Source organism: Genypterus blacodes, unplaced genomic scaffold, assembly GCF_046128005.1.
Source record: "Genypterus blacodes isolate CSIRO-AG114 ecotype Tasmania unplaced genomic scaffold, CSIRO-AGI_Gbla_v1 ptg000015l_1, whole genome shotgun sequence".
In the NCBI taxonomy this organism is placed as follows: domain Eukaryota; kingdom Metazoa; phylum Chordata; class Actinopteri; order Ophidiiformes; family Ophidiidae; genus Genypterus; species Genypterus blacodes.
Genome location: NW_027466829.1, coordinates 3291411 through 3310340, shown reverse-complemented (window position 1 = coordinate 3310340; position 18930 = coordinate 3291411). Strand labels below are relative to the sequence as shown.

General features: G+C 47.8%; 2 protein-coding genes across 3 annotated transcripts; both read right to left on the bottom strand.

Moving 5' to 3' along the window:
- Positions 1 to 342: 342 nt before the first annotated feature.
- On the bottom strand, positions 343 to 11854 carry slc25a22a (solute carrier family 25 member 22a). Of its 2 annotated transcripts, none has more exons than XM_076169719.1 (11): positions 11692 to 11854; positions 6668 to 6842; positions 6433 to 6558; positions 6256 to 6311; positions 5824 to 5914; positions 5208 to 5262; positions 4490 to 4550; positions 4177 to 4321; positions 3935 to 4089; positions 3769 to 3844; positions 343 to 3665 (listed from the first exon to the last, which is right to left on the bottom strand). In XM_076169719.1, exons 2-11 carry the CDS (start codon positions 6685 to 6687, stop codon positions 3512 to 3514), a joined length of 939 nt encoding a protein of 312 aa, XP_076025834.1. In that variant the 5' UTR covers positions 6688 to 6842; positions 11692 to 11854; the 3' UTR covers positions 343 to 3511. The 2 variants fall into 2 exon arrangements, with proteins under 2 accessions (XP_076025834.1, XP_076025842.1); XM_076169727.1 differs by lacking the exon at positions 11692 to 11854 and adding an exon at positions 9806 to 10117.
- Positions 11855 to 13917: 2063 nt separating this feature from the next.
- pidd1 (p53-induced death domain protein 1) lies at positions 13918 to 18454 on the bottom strand. Its single transcript, XM_076169711.1, has 13 exons — positions 17468 to 18454; positions 16722 to 17135; positions 16465 to 16617; positions 16331 to 16382; positions 16028 to 16229; positions 15738 to 15887; positions 15440 to 15613; positions 15201 to 15348; positions 14984 to 15119; positions 14718 to 14868; positions 14519 to 14642; positions 14301 to 14434; positions 13918 to 14201 (listed from the first exon to the last, which is right to left on the bottom strand). Exons 1-13 carry the CDS (start codon positions 18123 to 18125, stop codon positions 14040 to 14042), a joined length of 2658 nt encoding a protein of 885 aa, XP_076025826.1. The 5' UTR covers positions 18126 to 18454; the 3' UTR covers positions 13918 to 14039.
- Positions 18455 to 18930: the final 476 nt, after the last annotated feature.

Here is an 18930-nt window from a genome sequence, read left to right as displayed (position 1 = left end):
GTTTATTGAACAGCAAATTGTGACAGGGAACAAAACATCACGTTTTTTATTTTTCATTTTTTTCATTGCATTGTAAACCTTGTGTAGGACCGCTGTGTCGCTCACTATACATTGTATTCCCCTCTGAGACATAGAGACTTTGTACTTCCAAAGTGGGGTGGGGGCCCCTGGTTTAAAGTGCACAATGCACACTTCCTCTTGGAGGAAGAGAGTAGAGGCCCTGCAGAGATCTGAGACCCCCGAAGGCCTCCAAGGTCCCCGCTTGCATTACTCATGAATTGTGTAACGTTGTGATTGACAGGTTGTGTTCAAGTTGTATTTTCATGTTGTAGTTATTCTGTGTGTGTGTGTGTGTGTGTGTGTGTGTGTGTGGCTTCTATTTATTGCATATCGGTGAGCTGGTTCACGTGTTTTTCAATGTGTGTGTGTGTGTGTGTGTAAAGCTTTGGACTAAAATCTATTAAACTCTTCCCTATAATTATAATACATCTTATAATATCTAAGTTACATTCTTAAATCTGATTCATTTAGAATATGTAGGCAATATATATCTTGTGGCTAACTGCTAATGGGTAACATAGTGGACCTCATCCACAGTTCATTATGGCTCTCCCATGATAAACTGGCGCCTTAGCCCTGTGTATCAAGTTTTACAGACATAGATTTCATTTGTTACAAGACTAAAAAGAGTTTCTCTGCAGTGAAATCAATCTGGGGGTCAGACTCAATGCATCTGTGCACAACGCAGCAGCACATTGTTGCTCTCCTCTGTCAGGGTTCACACCCGAGTACAAACAAACTGGGCCACATGGTCTCTTGTGCCAAGTAATCCTTTGTGCTTTCTTTGATTGTATACACTCTAACGCATATATTTGGTGAATTTGAAATGGTGTTTAACCTGCACGCTAAATACGCATGGCAGAGGATTGTGACAGAAGGAAGAGGAGAGAGAGGAGAGGAAGAGTAGAGAGTAAGAGAGTGAGAGAGAGAGCACATGGGTCTGACAATCAAAGAGGAAAAATACCGCAGTGTCACACTAACAACTACACGTCAACTATAGCACTACACAATCAGACACGCACACACACACACACACACATACACAACCGAATGCACGACGTCTGGAAAACAAAAATTCACAGCTAAAACTGAAAAAGACTTGCACGACATTTTCATGATTCAAACCAAAACACAAGATTTTTTTTTCGAAAAATCCGAAAAAAACAAGGATGGGAGGGGGGAGGGAGGAGGAGGAAGGGGCGGGGCTTCATATATCAATCATACGTTAAGATTTCACAACATAAACAATCTGCATCAGGATCACAACACCAGCATAGAAATGAGATGACGACTGACAATAGGAATGTTTTGATAAAAGCTACAGTAGTAACTTAAAGAGATGACATCACACGGGCGGGCGTGTCGTGTTGTGTCGTGTGCCGTTTGGTGTCTGTGTGCTGGAGGGCCCGTCAGTCTGGAGCGGCGCCCTCGTCCCTCTATGGCTTTCACTTTATACATTAACAACGCTGATACGTCTGCAATTCAATCATCAGAGCTGCCATCATCATGTTCCAGCTAAATTACATTAAAGAAGCACCAATTGTGGATATAAGATATAAGATATAAGTTAAATATTCAGTCAGATTCCCTTCATTTACTGTTTAGACTGAGTCGCTGTCATGTTTAGTTTGGTTGTATAGTTGTTGACTGGCAGCAGAGTGTGAGAGAGAGAGAGCCTGCCGCCGCTTTGCATTCAGGGCCAAAACCTCCTCAGACATCGACTTTGTTTCTCGTTGCATTAAAATAAAAACACTTTCCTTCATCTGATATGTCCACAGCATCACAACGTAAAATCACTACAGCGTGGTTTGAGGTGGGCGGGGCTAGGAGAGGAGGTAGATGTGCAAATAAGCCATCACGTACAAAAAACAAATCAGAACTCCTACAACAAAAAAACAGATTTCATATCCTCTGCATATATACAATAAAGTCATGTGGACACTTTGACACAGAAAAAACGACACATACAAATATAGAACGCTTTAGCCACTATAGAAAGGAATCTGGATAAATAGGTCTCACTCCCACGAACGAGCTGCGGGAGTGAGGAAGGAATGTGACAGAGCGACACGCGTGAAGCGGCTGCAGAGCGGGGAGCTGCTGACGTGATGGGCAGCAGCTTCCCTCTCAGCTTTAAAGCAAAAATAAACCTCTAAAGCAAACAAAGCAGAGATGTTTGGGACGAAGCCCAGCGTGTCCAAAGAACACTGAAACACATCGATCCGCCCAGACGGAAGCTTTTTTTCATTTGCTCTTTGGATACTGCCACTGAATTCATCTTTCATGATTTCATCTGTAAACAATAATGATCCCATCTGGTTGAATAGTTCAGGTCTTGCTGGCTCCACAATGGCTGACTGCTGCGGCCTTAGAAGGCTTTCATGTCGACTCTTTTCATTCATTTAGTATTAGATTCAAATTCATTTCAATTTTCCAAAGCAGGTGCGTTTGTGTTCCTTACGCCTCCTCCAGACTGAACCCCGGTGAGCAGAAAGCTGCTGTTGTGTCCGGTCACAGCCCAGTCAGCCGCGTCCCAGCAGGAGCTTCCTCCCCACCGCTGTGACATCACTGTTTGTTATGTGACCAGACGCAACTTGAAGGTTTGCAGCCACCGAGCTCAGCGTAGCGGCGCCGCTCTGTGATTCTGTACGGCTCTTTGCCCTCTGTGCGCCGCATGTTCCGATCCTACGCCGACGGCCGTGAGAGAGAGGGAAGCGACCTCTCAGGGAGGGAACAGTCGGGACCATTGTGGCGCCACCAAACATCAGATGGAACCTAATCTACCTAAGCAGAGAGGCAATCTAAGAGTGCGAGGAGCGAGGCTGAATGGTTGAGTTCATTACAGCCGTTTTACAGGCATGGGGTCGGAGCTTCCCAGGGAAAGATCAAACAGGGGTGTGTGTTGCTATCACATAACACATTCCCTGGGTTTGTCTAAAAGCTTAGGCCTGTGTTTTGCTCCCATTCAGAGCATTCTATCGTTTAAGACGCCAGACCTTGAGCTATTCATTCAATTTCATCCTTGGTAAAAAAAAAAAAAATCCTATCCCAGATCTTCTGTTCTCTGCGGGGCTCAGAGTTGTGATCTGTTTGTATAATTTATGATAGCGGCTGTTTGCAAATCTCAATGGCCAAACGCTGCTTTAATAAAAACCGAGACCTGCCAGGCCGAAACGTCTGCCTCATGATTCTACAATCTCATTTTAAAAGTGATAACATCTTCTTCTGACTCAGAGGCGTCTTTTCAAACTTAAAAACTGATATTTGTGGCTTTGTTTTGCGGCGAGCTAGGCTTCCTCCTAACTACGCTCATGTCTCAACGTTCCACAGGGCAAATTTAAGATGACTGATCGCTCCTGCTTCCAAACCAAATAAGTCAGAATGAGATGAGTCCTGATGTGGTCGGTGCAATGCATTATGGGGGGGAAAGGCAGAAAAGACGTCGCTTCGCTTAGTTGTCTCTCTTAGGCAAGTGGCTGAGGATAAATTCACCCACGCCTAGGAAGTAGATCACCTGGGCGATGCCAAAGAGAGGCGCTATCACCAAGGCTCGGCAGTACGCTCCCTTCAGGAACGCAGACGGACCCTCATTACGCAGAATTTTCCTAAAATGCAAACAAAAACTCATTAAGTATACGCCAGAAACAACAGAATGAGAAAGGTGAAGGGAGTTGTTTAAAGAGCAACACACAGAGAAAGAGCCGTTACCTGATACAGTCGGTCACGCCGCTGTAAGTGTCCTCTGTGCTTCCTCGGTTCAGGGACTGCAGCCTCGTCTTAATCACTGCAACACAGAGCTCAGGTGAATACGCGCACGAGTCCATTATTACTTTGCATAATAACGTGGAAACATGCTCATTGTTCCTCTGCTCACCATCCACGGGGTTGACAGCCACAGCCGCCGTGCTTCCTGCGGCGCAGCCTGATAGAAAAGACACATAGAAGGGAGCGGGACCTTCGGCGCCTCGCTTGCCCAGGTTATTCAGGTTGGCGAAGAGGGGGAAGTAGATAACGGAGAAAGGAACATCCCTGTAAAAAGAGAGAAACAACCTCAGGAAACGTTGAGCGCAGGGAGTATCGACAGGTTGATCATGGCCGTTTCCAGGTGTGTTGTACCTGAGCAAGGTGGCACCCAGGCCTTTGTACAGCCCTGCGATGCCTTTTTCCCTCAGTAATTGTCGGGTGAGCTGCATGGCAGTTTGGGACTTGGCCTCCACGGTGCCTGGTGCCACCGTCTCTGGCATCAGTTTCCTCTGAGCAGCTGTGAGGCACAAGCAGGACAAGAAGGATCAATAAGAGCAGAGCTACAGTGGAGGGAGGGAGGCTGCTGCTGTTGTTATACATCTTTCCACCACGTGAGGCCACCATTTCTCCATTATACCACTATGCTGTTTCTCTGCACGACCGTCTGCTTTGAATTTGCTCTTACCGATTCTTCCAGCATCTTGGAGCTGGATTTTCAGCATCTCCATAGGAGTTGTGACAATAACCTACAGAAATACAATAAAAGGATTCATTAGAAATGCTTCATCACAGTCACAGACACATGTATGTTCAGGAAGCCGCTGCCTTTTCCTCCTTGTGCATGAATCTGGGTTGGATTCTTGAGGCTCTGTGCCCGTCAGACACCAAGTGTGCTGAGTTTAAATCTATTAGCTCAATCTCAGCTCCTCTTTCCCTCTGTAATCCCTGCAGTGGTCACCAGTTAACTAGATTAAGGATGAGACGGCCATGTTTTCAGTAGCACCCTTAATCCAAAGTCTGCTACTCTTAATCTAATCATGTTCCCACTGTTTGAAGCCTTTGCCCCCGTTGACAACAAGTATGACTCACTTACACACACACTCACACCCTCACAGGTCGTTTTATCTGCTCAGGACACAAACTACATAAAATACATTGGGATGTTAGGCGGGACTGTCTAATCGCTGATAAGAGACAAACAACACACAGGGCAAGGTCGTTTCTGTATCAACCCCCTCTGGTTGCCACGGCGTCTGCAGGCAGAGACAAATGAGGCGGCGGCTACGGCTGCGGCCCGGTGGCTTTTGCGTGTGTGTGTGTGCTGACACCAGCGGTGCAAAAGGCAGCAGCTTCCAGATGGAGGACGGGAGGATGCAATTAGAAGCGTTGCCTGTCTCACTCACCTGGCATGTACCTGCCCCGCACCCTGCCAGCATCTCTTTGAGCAGAGTGAGCTTCCTGCACCAAAACAAGAACAAAGAGAGAGAGAGAGAGAGAGAGAGAGAGTGAGAGGAGGAAAGAGCAGGGTGAGATGAAAGCATGCATTAATGTTTGACAGCCTGAGTGATCGTCTTCACACACACTTAAAAAAAAGGTGACATCACCGCCTGCACCCGTGATGCAAAGCTCTGTCTTCCGTTTCAACACTTAGGCAGCTGCAGATTAATAATTCACAAACTGGGCCGCGGGTCCAGACCAGTCAATCATTGATCAGTTTAGATGTTTGTCACCACGGAGATGAAGATAAATGCCCCAGAAATCATGGGGTTCAGGACACTGGGTGCTTACAGAGAGATGTAGCCGTTTATGTAATGCCTTCAGGTGATTCTGTACTTTTAAACCCAACAGTTAAACGCCTGCGGACGTGACAGCGCGGCGGAGGATTAACTGGAGCTGTTGGTGAGAATACAAGACAGCTCATGTGTCAGGTTCCATGTAAGAAAACACGCCAGCTAATCACTGTGTGAGCCAGAGGAGTGGGTGTGTGTCAGTCAGGCCGCATGCAGCCTCCTGCCTCACCCGTCCTTGGAGAGGTGGTGCCTGAAGAAGTCATTAGCGGCCAATTTGATGGCTTTCTCCGGCGTGACTAGTGTTAAGTTCACCGCCGCTCCTGTAGAGACGGAGAGAGGACGGAGAGCCACAAAGAAACAAAGCGGGAGAAAGAGAAGGGGGGAGAAAGAGACGGAGGGGAGGAAGGGGGGGCACACAATGGCTTCAGTATTCAGCTCAAAGTACAAAGGCAAAGTGCTATTAAACAATTTTGATACTGTCCTCTCTGCCTCGGCTCGGCATTCGGCCAGCACACACACACACACAGACACAGACACAGACACAGACACACACACACACAGACACACACACACACACACACACACACACACACACACACACACACACACACACACACACACACACACACACACACACACACACACACACACAGAAGCTTACCCCGGTACATCCCAAAGTACCCCTCCGACCGGATGGTCTTAATAAGGCAATCGGACCTGAAATACAACAGAAGGGTCACATGAGTCCAAACAGAGCAAACAAACGGTGCAGAGCGTTTAGTGACGGTGATGCACGGTGTCTGCGTCTGCGTCTGCGTCTGCGTCTGCGTCTGCTTACATGCTGGTGTAAAGGCGAGATCCATTTTGCTGGTTCTGCAGACGAGTCTTGGCCAGGTCAATGGGAAACACACAGGTCACTCCGATTAGGCCGGCGACTCCCCCATTGATCAATTTGGCAGGCAAACTGGACGACAACAAGGGGAAGAGGACAGAGACAGAAACATGAAGGTGTCAGAGGGAAAACCTGCAGGAAACATTTGCGCTCATTTCCTCTTCTCCCTTCTTCTTCTTACCTGATCTGCTTGTCAGCCATTTATCTCAGGCCCCGGCTGGTCAAACGCGTGTGTCAGCTAGTACTCGCTCGGATCTCCTCGTCCCTGTCTTCGCTCGTCTCGTCTCGTGGCAGCAGTGGGACTCGTGACTCTTTTTTTTTTGGCAGTTCTTTACTAGATCCGGGTTTGAGTTAATCTGTGAAGAAACATAAAGAAAGGGGGGGGGCTCACGTTAAACACTCATCGCTCAGAGACTGACCTATAAACCCACAGGATGAGTCCCTGATAAGAGCGACGATAAGGCCATCGCGTCAAACCCTAAGGCAGAGGGGCGGCAGAGACACGACCTCACTGCTGCGGAGCATCATTTGGCAACATTTGCTGACAGCGTTTTAAAAATAGAGCTGAGGGATTAAATCTATCAGACAAATCCATCCCCGCTGAAACATCTGTCTGCCTGTGTGTCCTTGACCACCCTGACCGTGCAGCGTGAGGGATCGTCCTGTTTTTAAGGGGAAAATCTAAAGGCTGAATGTTAGGTGCAGAATATAGCAGATACAGGATCGTTTGCAGTCCTTCGATTTGGCAGAAAACACACTTCATTGTAGCAAAAAAAAAGATTTTTCCCATTTCCCCTTTGATTCTCTCCACCCCCTCCATCCACCAATCATAGCCCGCCTCCTCCTCCTCCTCCTCCTCCTCCTCCCTGCTCTGCACCAGCCCTCCCCCCATCCGTTTCCCTCAGTCACGAGTCACGACGCTCAAACACACAGATTTCCGCCTCATATCTTTGCTGACCCGTCTCCTTTTTCTGTTGTTGTTTCTAAGACAACCCGTCAGCTCTTTCAGCAGACGTGTTGGATCGCCCCTGACGTCACAGCGGGGAATGCAGCGGTGGCGTGTGGCGAGTTTCAGTTTGGGATTGAGGCTTTGAGGCCCCCGCTGCTCGCTGATCCAGAGGTTGAGGAGGGGAGGGAGGGGGAGAGAGAGGGGGAGAGAGAGGGGGTCAGTGGGCTCTGTGGTCTCTGCTGGGTGGGAGTTCTCTTCTCTGCTCCCCGGTGCTTCACAGACCTTCTCCTCCCTGTTGCACATATCTCTCTCTCTCTCTCTCTCTGTCCTCCCTCTCCCCCTACATCTACATCTACAGTCCCTCTCCCAGGAGGAATAACTTCTTCTTCTCTTCTTTTTACTCTCTGCTATATTTGTTTCCCCCCCCCGCCCCTGTTTCCTGTCACAGACTTCCTCCTAAAATCTGTCCTTAGTTCTGTGATTTCACTTCTCTTTAAAACCGTGTTGAAGATAGATGACGGCACATAATCTCAGTAAAGAGCTCGAGGAGAGACAATGTATGCCGCCGCATTCTCCCAATGAGTCACCGATCAACGTGACGTCTCTCTCCTGCTTCGCTGACCCGCTGGCTTCGCTTCTCCTCCTCATCCTCACCATGCGTCTGCGTCAGCACCATGACAGTTAGAGGCCCGGCTCCACTGTCTTGTCGTGACAATTGGAGTCTTTGTGGAACCGAATGGCTTCAGTGTGCAGCGTCAACAGCTTGGAGGCATCACTCACCAACCAGGCCACCAGAATTCCTTTTCTTCCGACGGCACAAAGAGGAAATAACAAATAGGCAGGAAACCCCAGGATCTTTGGTCTCCACATAATGGCTCAATATGAAAGACGTCTTTATCAAAGTACACGGCCTAAACCATGTGTGGTTCCACACACACACACACACACACACATTTTGAGTTTGCACCTCTGTAGTAGATAAGCTGTGCTGACGAAACGATGGAAACGCTGATTGTGCAACTCGACTCGCACAAACAACCTTGAACTTACAAAGTGAGTCTAAGTGAGAAAGGTTAGCTGACTGACTGATCCTCACTCAGACTATCAGCTAATGAGGCAATAAACAGAGCGGCACTGACAGGAATGTAGAACTCATGCAGCACAAAAAGAGTCTGGAGCCTGGAATCCTCCTCAAATGTTTGTTTTCCGAAAACTGTTAAGTGTCAAATCAAACGTCTAAATACTTAAGGGGTATTTAAGGGGTTAGACTTCTTGCACTTAAAGGTTTCTGGGTCAATGTTCAAGGTGAAATGTTTAATGGCGTCCTTCAGTCCAAGGTGAGACCAAGGGTGAGTACAGGACTCAGCACAGCTGCACGGCTGCATTCCATTTCAGGTGACACTTTAAGGGAACGCAGACATTCCATTAAGGTTATTAGTGAATCAAATGTTTTGGGACGCTCCCCAGTTGTTCACATTGATTTGAAAACGTTGTAGTGACATTTTATGGATATTTGTGTTGTCACTGATGGGTAGAAAAGCCTTCCTGCTCTTTAAATTTATTTGGAAATTGTCGATATGATATAAACATTAAAGAGACGGCTGGAAGCTTGAGGGGAATTTATAACGGCTCGACATTTAGAACGATGATGTTTCTGTTATTTAAACACCGACACACAGTTTTGCATTTTATCATCACAGAAGTGTTGCTGTACTGAGTGTGTGCTGGCCTGATTAACACAAAGCTTAAGTGCCGAGCATGGATACTTATCTGATTATTTACTAAGCAAAACCCGAGCAAATGGAATTGGGATTTTACATTTACACCTCAGCTGCCTCCATGTACACCAGGACACATTCCAATAAGAGAAGTGAGAGTTTGGTGAAGGATGAAGGTGATGAAACTGTTCCGTTAAGCAACGAGGCTCACATGACCGAAGTGAAAAGACGGCAAAGGATGACAATCACACGGCTCCTCCTCATAAGCCACCGGCAGGCTGTTGTTGTTTGCGACCCATCTGTCTCACATGAGCCGCTACAATTAACACGCTTCAGACAACCAGGCCTGAACACAGAGAACTGCACTGAGGAATGTTCCTCACCACGTTTGAGTGGTGTGTTTCTGGGATGTGATGAAGAGTGTGGAGGCCAGAATTTGGTGAAGTCCACTGTGTTATTTTCCTAATGAAATATCTGTTAGAAGGTGATTTCATGTTGGAACTAGACCCGTATATTACAGCCCTTGTGGGGTTTTGAGGCATCGGTTATATCTAAATGAATATCTACATCTAACTACATCTATACAAGGGATGGAATCTAATTATAACTCCTCCTCTTCTATGCAAAAACATCAAGATTACAAACCTAATACCTATTTCTAAAAGCTTCCACCCTCCGGCAGCTTCTTATCCTTGCAGACTTCATCCTGGCTCTTGGTCTTGCCTTTGGTGCATCACTCCGTGGAGCAACTCTGGCTTTGGATCGCTTCCCCCTCAGACGTTTAATTAGAAAGACGTAGAACTACAACGTCAAACATACTGGTCAACTAAACAGTGCTGCTCCTCTGTTGCTCCATGGTCCAACGCTTGTTACGCATATAGACGACAGCGACATCATCAAAACAAACAATGTTGTCATCAGGCTAACGTAATGATGTCATCGAAACTAATGGAATTACAATAACAATGATGTTGCATTTCTACGTTACTAAATGGTTTATCTTAGAATAATGTGAACCTTATGGATTACCGGTTCGTTCTTGACTCTTACACACAGCAAAGTGTTCACACAGCAGCATTCTTGCGTTCTCCTGCTGTAAGTCTGTACTAACTGCATGCAGCCATGGCGTCCCTGCGGCGCCCAGGTGCTGAGGTGTCTGACACGCCCCTCCTCCCATACCTCAGGTGTCCCTTGTGGCCCAGTTAGTCCGCTCCCCTGGGACTCGTCTCTTGTGTCTTCCCTACTTTCCCTCCTTCTCAGCTTTCCTACATCTTGCATGGTGAAATAATAGAAGAGTGTGAATAGAATTTCCTTTAACAGAAGAAAATCAAACGCAGCATTGAAGCATCTGGTTACGATCTGCAGCCGATCGCACGGCTTTGAAGGTTAGAATGAGAGAACGTCTTTCTCCATTCAGAGCAGTGACAGTTTACAACCCCTTAACCATGAGATTCGACCTTTGCTTTCACAGAATGAGCCACTATATGATCCTCACCCTGCATGCAGACTAAATGGAACATAAGCACATATAATGACATTAGATAAACCCTCTTGTTCTTGGCGTGCTTTGAATCAGGACGCACAAAATGTCACCCTACACCCATGGAAGGCTCAGCTCATCAATTATTCGAAGGTTGCAGGAATGCTTTATTACACTGCTGGTTCCTATTATAACCAGGCCAACACACACACATACACACACACATAAGGGCCTCATCTGAGGGTACACACTGCTGTACACTAAGTTTGCATCTGTAACCTATAGATTACTCAGCACTTAAATGTTCCCTTATGTGAACAGGGTTGCCTGGCAGCTTCACAGATGTGTGGAATTTAAATAGTTTACAGATGCAGATCCTCTTATATGCTCCAAGGTATATAAGATCAGTATTAAGGGGTAAATTAAGGTGTTTTTGGTTGGAGGTAAAGGGATGGAGGGAGAGTTAAAGGGGGATGACAGCACAACCGACATCCACATCATCACAGCTGAGGCCGGCTGGAGACAGAGACGGAGCCGCTTAATCCGCGATCACATCCCGCAGCTAGCAAGCTAACACCCGCACGCACGCACACAACTCAGGCCGGTACATGGAACACTCGATCCACGGTGTAAACGGTCCACCTGCGCTGTTTACAACACGCAGAATCTGACAACCGTCCGCGTTCACACATCACCGTGACGTAACGCGAACCGTAACGCCGCACATGTGTGATTAGTGATCGTAAATATTGATGAATCTATAGTCGATAACAGGCGCGGCGTCCCGTTTGAAGCGCCGCTACACCCCGCAGGGATGGGAAAGCGGAATCTTGCCACATAACGGAAAACGATCTGCTGCTGCTCCTCCCGACGAGGCAGCTAGCACACACACACACACTCTCTCACACACACCGCACTGAAACACCGCACGGCTTCTTCATCTAACACTACCTGCACTTCATTTCACTATTCCGTATTAAAACATACATATCTGTGTTTGTGTCATCATAGGTTCTCACCCCGCCGCTCTTTACGTCCCGTTATATGTGTGTACGTACCGCGCGTGCAGGATCCCACCGGTGTCTCTGAAGATGCGGCTGCCGTATTGAAATCAAAGCTTACACACACTCACACACATACACACTATGGCTGACACGCCGAACGAAGGTAACCTGCCTACCTACCGGCGTGACTAGCGTTTGAGAATGGAAGGGGAGGGGAGGAGGGAGGAAAGGAGGGAGGGAGGGAGGGGGAGGATGGAGGAGGCGCACTGGAAAGAGGGATTTAAAGGTCCTCTAGTGGCCTGTGGGAGGAAACGCAAGAGGTGGCGGGGGCGGAGATAGGTGTGCGGGTGTTGAGGCGACGTCATCGTGACGATACCACCCCCCCCCCCCCATTTCTGACCCCGTGACCTTGAGCAGTGAAATATCAAAACCGAGATGAAACCCAAGGGGACGTGATGGAGGGCAAAGCTGCTCGCTCGCGCACGCACGCACACGCGCGCACGCACACACACACACACACACACACACACACACACACACACACACACACACACACACACACACACACACACACACACACACACACACACACACAGAGAAGTTTACTATCATCTAAACTGCAGTGTCAGCAGGAGGAAGAAACAGAATGAGCTGAAACGTTCTTTTCCATGACCCAGTTTTACTTCACACGATTACAAGACCTGGACTCTTTCACAGGGATGTTATCAAAATGTGTTAATGCGGCTAAAACATGGTTGCTTGGCGACGCATAGAGGAAATGTAATGAGCCACCGGATCAATAAATACAAACGGCACTTTGTGTCATTCTATGGAGGAAAGGCATCATGATAAAGTGACTTTGAGGCACAGAAAGCATTTCCTATATAAATATACCTCTGTAACACCTGGTGACTTCCTGTCTCCTCTGGTGTGACCTCAGTGGGAACGCACGTTGTAGAGCTGCACACTGTCCTGATCTGTATGCAGCTCCTCTGAGGCGGTCACCTGTTCCTCCTGCCAGCGTGTAGCCAGCTACAGGCCTGATCAGGAGATGTTTATGTACTCTGGGGCGCTGTGGACAGCGGGGAGAGATGAGTGCTGCATCCTAAGCAAACAGGTTACTGGAGTGCGAGGCAGCCATCTGTGCTCAGCGTGAGGCCCCTCCATCTACCGCCGTGTGTCGGGGAGAGGCTCGCCCTCCGCCTCCAGGCCCGTCCTCCTCAGTTTTTCTCTGTAATTCCGTGTTCCTATCGCCACTATGTCCTCGATCTCCTCCGCCAGCTGTGTCATGTCGCTCTTCACCATAGCAGCCACGAGCCTGGACACGGCTCCAGGACCCGCATGCTCCTGCCTCTGGGCCCAGCTGAAAAGCATGGTCAGCACCATGTTGCCCAGGTCATCCCTGGTAAGGAACAAGCAGAACACAACACAACATTCATTCAACCACAACCACACAGTAAACTCCATACTGACTCATACTTGAATATCACATTATAATAGTAGAAAGTTTTGCTAAGATTTATTACTTTTACTTGGCATTAGTCAGATTTTTGGCAGTCACCATAATCTTCCTTCAAAATACAAATTATAACAACAACCAATGAGATCTATTAGTACACGTGTCTGCATTCCTACTTCAAATCCATCTACTGATATCAAATAATGGATTCCTTCTGCTCTCTGCCTCCAGGATGCATCGTGAGAGGTTTCCTGAGTGAAAGGAGCAGGGGGAGGGATGAACATCAGTCTGTGTGTGTGTGCTTGTGTGCTTGTGTGTGTGTGTGTGTGTGTGTGTGTGTAATCTCCTGCAGCGTCCCAGATGGCTCCGTGACAGCTCGCACTGCAGATTAAAACCATCAAAATTCTCTAACTGTTCTCTCTCACTGCAGTTTGCCTCGGTGGCGTCACATCCCTCTCTCTCCATCTCGTCCCTGTGAAGGCTCAATCTAAATCCCTTGTAAATTAAATCAATTTCGTGATGATTGAAGGTCTCAAATATAATATTAGATTTGTCTAAATACATAAAAATCTGTTGCTTATTTCATAACGACAACACTAGCACACTAAATTCCGGGGCTGAAGTTTCTCTTAAATCTGCACTGCAGTTGTCGTCAAAGCGCCCTCAGACAGAACCTGGCCCGGTCCGTCGTGCCCACCTGTGCTTAAATTGGATGCGATCCAGTTCCGGTACGCTTAAACCGAGATTTATGCCAATGTCCCTCCATTCCTTTCCGATCTGGCGAGAGATGACCCACAGGTTGACATCTGTGAGGTAGCCGCTCTCAGGGTCTCCCAGGTTCAGAGGAGGGTACTGCATCTCCTCCATGATGTACCTGTTGTCTTCACCTTGAGCCTACAACGGAAAAGGTTGGTGTGACAGTGGAACAAGCAGGACAACTGAATCAAGTATGCATATAAGTCCCAAGAGCAACCAAGAAAATGCCACAGTCACTGACAGGAAGTTTTAGAGGTAAAGTTGCAAGCCATTGGTTGTGGTGTCCTTTCCTCTTTCTTGCCACTTCCTCTGGTAGATTGCTGGGAATGTCCCCTCTATAAAAAGACACCTGGAGCAGAGGTACAGAATGTATTGTTGTTGTGTTATCTGGTCACACACTCACAGTCCGATGGAAATGTTACTTTTTCTTACATCATATGTCCCTTACCTCTCCCCTTACTGGACCCTTTGGACCCTTTGGACCCTTTGGACCCTGAGCTGGACAGATGAACACTTCCTTCATATTCATCACGCTGGAGCAGAACACAAAAGACAGTCGTCCCTCCACACAATCCGGTCTGCCTGGAGAAAACAGAATAACGAGACTGTAGAACACATCAGAGACATCATAAGAGATAGAGAAGAGTCCTCAAAGGGGATTCAAACCTGTGCTGATGTCCAAGCCCCTCTCAAAGCCGGCAAAGAACTGCTCCCCCTCCAGCAGGTCGCACAGGTCTGAGGGCTGGGGTCCGTCGTAGTTGGTGGACAAAGACAGAACTCTGCTCTCCACCTGGGCAACAACCAGCGTCACAAAATCTGTCTGATCCATGCGTGAACAGAGGACAGACGGAGGGAATAAACAAACCTTATTAGAAGGTAAACACTGCAGCAGAACGTGTGAGGGGTCCGTCTTCTTTTGAAGGACAAGGAACTGGACTTTAAACTGTTTTAGCTTTTGATACACTCTCCTGATGACCCCACTCACACAGCACTTAGTCGTGTACCACAGCCAGTACCTGGAACACAGCCAGACATGAATAATAATAATAATAATAATGGAACAATACAATGTGGTTATTTTGACGCACATTTATAATATGAATCACATTTTAGGTCCTTGTGTGAACTCACCATGAAAAATGAGTGATGTAGAAAATGGCATAGACATGAGTGACATAGAGAGACACTTGTGATGTGATGTCAGTCCAGGTTTGGGCGGTCGGGTCTCCATGTAGCACATACAGATGGGACTTATCAACCGTGTGACCTGCAGAAATAACAAACATGATGAAAATGTCAATATGGTGGGTCCTAAACATATAAGAGAGGTGAATATGGCATGTTGTACCTGTGATTCCAGGAGGAAGTGGGATTTGAACTTTAATAGGCTGCAGGAAATGTATGCTGGGGGTCTGGGAGAGGCAGAGGAGGGAGCTGACGCGGGCCTGAGGATCACCACACAGCGCCTGGACCTCTGAGACGGACACCTGCAGCACCTACACAGAGACAAACAAAGACTTGCAAGCCACCGGACCACAGAGACTGACTGACAGAGTGAAGTTACATGTAGGCCTGACGTGTGTTTACCTGTAAAGTTACAGTGCGGCTTTGCAAAGTGGAGTCTGGAGGGAAGTGAAGCTTAATCCCGGGGTCAGAGCTGGACACCAGCAGAGCTCCAGCTGGTGTAAGACAGCAGCTGTCCTTTATAGGACAGGACACTGCTATAAACCAGGAGAACTGTGCAACAGAGCAGCAGGCCAGCTACAAGCACAGCAAGAGGACGAGAGTCAGGTTCATCCTAATCACTCACGCTACCAAGAAATGAAAACAGTGATTCGTCACGGTGAGGTAATGTTCTTTTGAGGTGGGAGGTGACACACATTACCCTGGCTGGACGTCCTCCAGGGTGACTGCTGTGGCCCTCACTTCCTTTCCTCAGAGTGGTAGGCAAGGTGCTCCATGACTGTCCATCAAACTTCCGCACGAGCACCTCTCTTCTTTTGGCCCGGTGGTATGGAACACACACTTCCACTGGCTGCAAGATGGAGAAGCACAAATACTTCAATTAAATGCACACAAAAAACATAAGAAATCTCTACATGTTCACAACATATAGGGATGAAAACGTTGACATAATAAATAGGCAAACTTAGTTTAATTAGAGCATTTTCATACCTTTAAAAATGAAATTCCATGAGGACTAAGTTCCAGTGGACGGCTCAGTAGGACGTCGTGCTCCTCCAGCCACACCAGCTGCTTTTCTGGCCTCTTCTCCACCCACTTCAATCGAGTGCTTGTTTCCACGCAGCCCGGGGGGAAGAGCAGCTCGGCCCCCCCCGGGAGGAACACATGACACCCAGCAGACGAAACACAGAAACTGAGGAACACAAGACATAAAGAAGAAAGTCATACATTCAGAAATTATAAAATTGTTGTCATCACTACAGAAATTCAGAAAATGTTTCTGTTCTAATTTACCTGTGTTGATTAAATGCAAGATGCAACTCTGGTAGTTTTGTTTCTGCTTGAGCTGAAAGAAAGCAGTGATATACTGTCAGTAAGTAGGTAAACAATGTCAGTATCTAAGACTATCTTTCTTGATCTGAGCTCACCTGGTGCTGGAGGCAGAGGAGGAGGGGTCGGGGGTCGTCCTAAAGGATTGTTGCGCACATCCATCTTCAGTAGAGGAAGATCATTCAGAGACTGAGGGATCAAGCGTAGATCGTTGCTGTGGATGACAAGCTCTCTGAGGGAGCGCAGAGAACCTGGAGGCCAGACAAGACATTTGATCACATTTAAATGTTGCATTGATTCATTTACTGTAAACATAAGTGATATTTCAGGATTGGGCTCACCCGTTAACCCTTACCCATGGTCTCTGGGAGCCGCTTCAACCTGTTGTGGGACATCTCCAGCTTAACAAGCTTCTCCAAACTACCAATTTCCTCAGGAAGGTCCTGGAGATTGTTAAGTGAGATGTCCAGGGTCTGTAGTGCTTTCAGGCGGCCCACACTTGGAGGGAGAGAGTCCAGCTGGTTCCCAAACAGGGACAGGTAGGTGAGGGAGGACAGCTGACCTACATCTGAGGGCAGAGCTGAGAGGAGATTGTGACTGAGGAGCAATTGGGACAGCACAGGCAAGCTGAGCAGGCAGGGCGGCACGCAGGAGAGGTGGTTAAAGGAGAGGTCCAGGTGCACCAGGAGGGACAGGGAGGACATCGATCTGGGCAGAGTGGTGAGGAGGCCAGGCAGGGGGTCACCTTGAGAGTCATAGAAACAGTGGCCTAGAAATAGAGACAGAGAGAGAGAGAGAGAGAGAGAGAGAGAGAGAGAGAGAGAGAGAGAGAGAGAGAGAGAGAGAGAGAGAGAGAGAGAGAGAGAGAGCACCACCAGAATGCATAAGGGAGATTGGAATCAGATTGGGAAGGAACAGAGAAATACAGATTAGAATGTAGAACTATATGTATTTATATGTGGTCATGTATGTGGACAGCACGGGCTATGTCAGGTTTGTGAAAGTAAATATGTAACAACACAATTAAGGAAACCAAACCATGCATTACCAAGGCCAACTCAATACTACACTCAAGTGTGAACAGCAAGTTAATAGCAGCACCTCGAATTGCCAACGACCGCAGCTGTGTCAGGTGAGGAAGGACATCCAGCGCTCCGTCCAGTCCTGGTTGATCCTCAGAGCCCAGTCTGAGGTACTGTAAGTCCCTCAGCTGCTCTGGAACAGACCCCCAGAGCAAAGGCAGAGCAGCCGCCCCTGCCAGGTAAACATCCAGGGTCAGCCTGACATCAGTCAAAACAGCAGAGAGCTCCACAGAGGGAGGCAAAGGTGGAGTCAGAGACAAGACAGAGGAAGAGGAGGATGGCGACGGTGAAGAAAAGTCTCTGAGATGATGAATAGAGGAGGAGGAAGAGGAGGAGAGGCTAGATAAAGAGGACCCACAGGTATCCAGGAGGGCGGCTGCTGGAGAGGTGACTGTGTTCTCCTCCCCATCAGAATTCACAAGTTTGTTTTGATCTTGAAACATCAGAGCACTCTTCCTGAGCAGACCTGAAGCTCTGTCTGCAGGGTTTACCCTCAGTGCATCCTCCCCTCCGGATTCCTCCTCATCCTCTAAGAACAGTCCTTCACAGCGGCTGAGGAAACCTGGGGAAAGGTCTGAGGGTCTTTCTTCATCTTGGCACCTGCTTGGCCTCATCCAGTTGCCTGCCTGGTCACCATCCTCTTCATCCCCAGCTGCCCCTTGGTTGCTCCTGTCCATTGGAGCCTCTAGGTAGGAAATTAGCAGCTGCCTGTCTTGTTACCTAAATGTGCTGTGTCCATGTTGTGCGCACTCTGCACTCGATGGGACAGGCGTTCCAGCTTTGGTTCACATTACTGCATATTTCAGATTTCGTATAGCGCCGTAACCAAACATCGGGATTTTAACATGACTGTCTTAACTTTACCAACCCATTTGTCATATTTACGTTTTCTCCCCGATAATTCGCTTGACTCGGGTTAAAAGCTCGTTGTATGTCCAACTAACTTTGTTCTTCTGTCCTCTCAGTCGTGCTCACTTCCTTGTTTTGCCCCAGTTTTTTCAAATCAATGCCAGCGTCACAGGTGTATGTTTGTTTTAAGTCACATTTCTTACCGGCAAGTCTCAGTATCTGCTCTCTCAGTATTAGCTCGTAAAGCTCCGCCTCTCTGGCTGCTCTGGTGGTCTCACCGCGCGCCTCCAAACTGGCGCCGCCAAAGTTTTAACTCTGGGCGGGACGCGGGTTGGAGCAGCGTGTCCTCTTCCTGCTATCCCCTTACTTGACCATCGAGTGGCGCTGTTTGACGCTACAATTCAACAGAAAGTCCGTGTTTCACGCTTTATGCACATTTGTACGGTAATACAAAACTGATAAACGAAATAAAATATCCTTTGCTCATTTTACTTTGTTTCTTATTTTGAACGGTGCATAGGTAATCTTTAGAACTTGACAGAACATTTCTCATTCATAGGATGTGGCCTCCTGGGTATCTACAACGATTTGCCAGCTGTCTCTCCTTTGTGTGCACACACACATAGATTGCAA

Excerpts from the sequence above, each read along its gene's own strand:
- slc25a22a (XM_076169719.1), bottom strand. The coding sequence starts at position 6,687 with ATGGCTGACAAGCAGATCAG. Across the intron at positions 4,322-4,489 it reads CCAAGATGCTGGAAGAATCG|CTGCTCAGAGGAAACTGATG; the intron begins GTAAGAGCAAAT and ends TGTGCCTCACAG. Across the intron at positions 4,090-4,176 it reads CTGGGTGCCACCTTGCTCAG|GGATGTTCCTTTCTCCGTTA; the intron begins GTACAACACACC and ends CTCTTTTTACAG.
- pidd1 (XM_076169711.1), bottom strand. The coding sequence starts at position 18,125 with ATGGACAGGAGCAACCAAGGGGCAGCTGGGGATGAAGAGGATGGTGAC. Across the intron at positions 17,136-17,467 it reads GCGGTCGTTGGCAATTCGAG|GCCACTGTTTCTATGACTCT; the intron begins GTGCTGCTATTA and ends CTCTATTTCTAG. Across the intron at positions 16,618-16,721 it reads GCGGCTCCCAGAGACCATGG|GTTCTCTGCGCTCCCTCAGA; the intron begins GTAAGGGTTAAC and ends TCTGGCCTCCAG.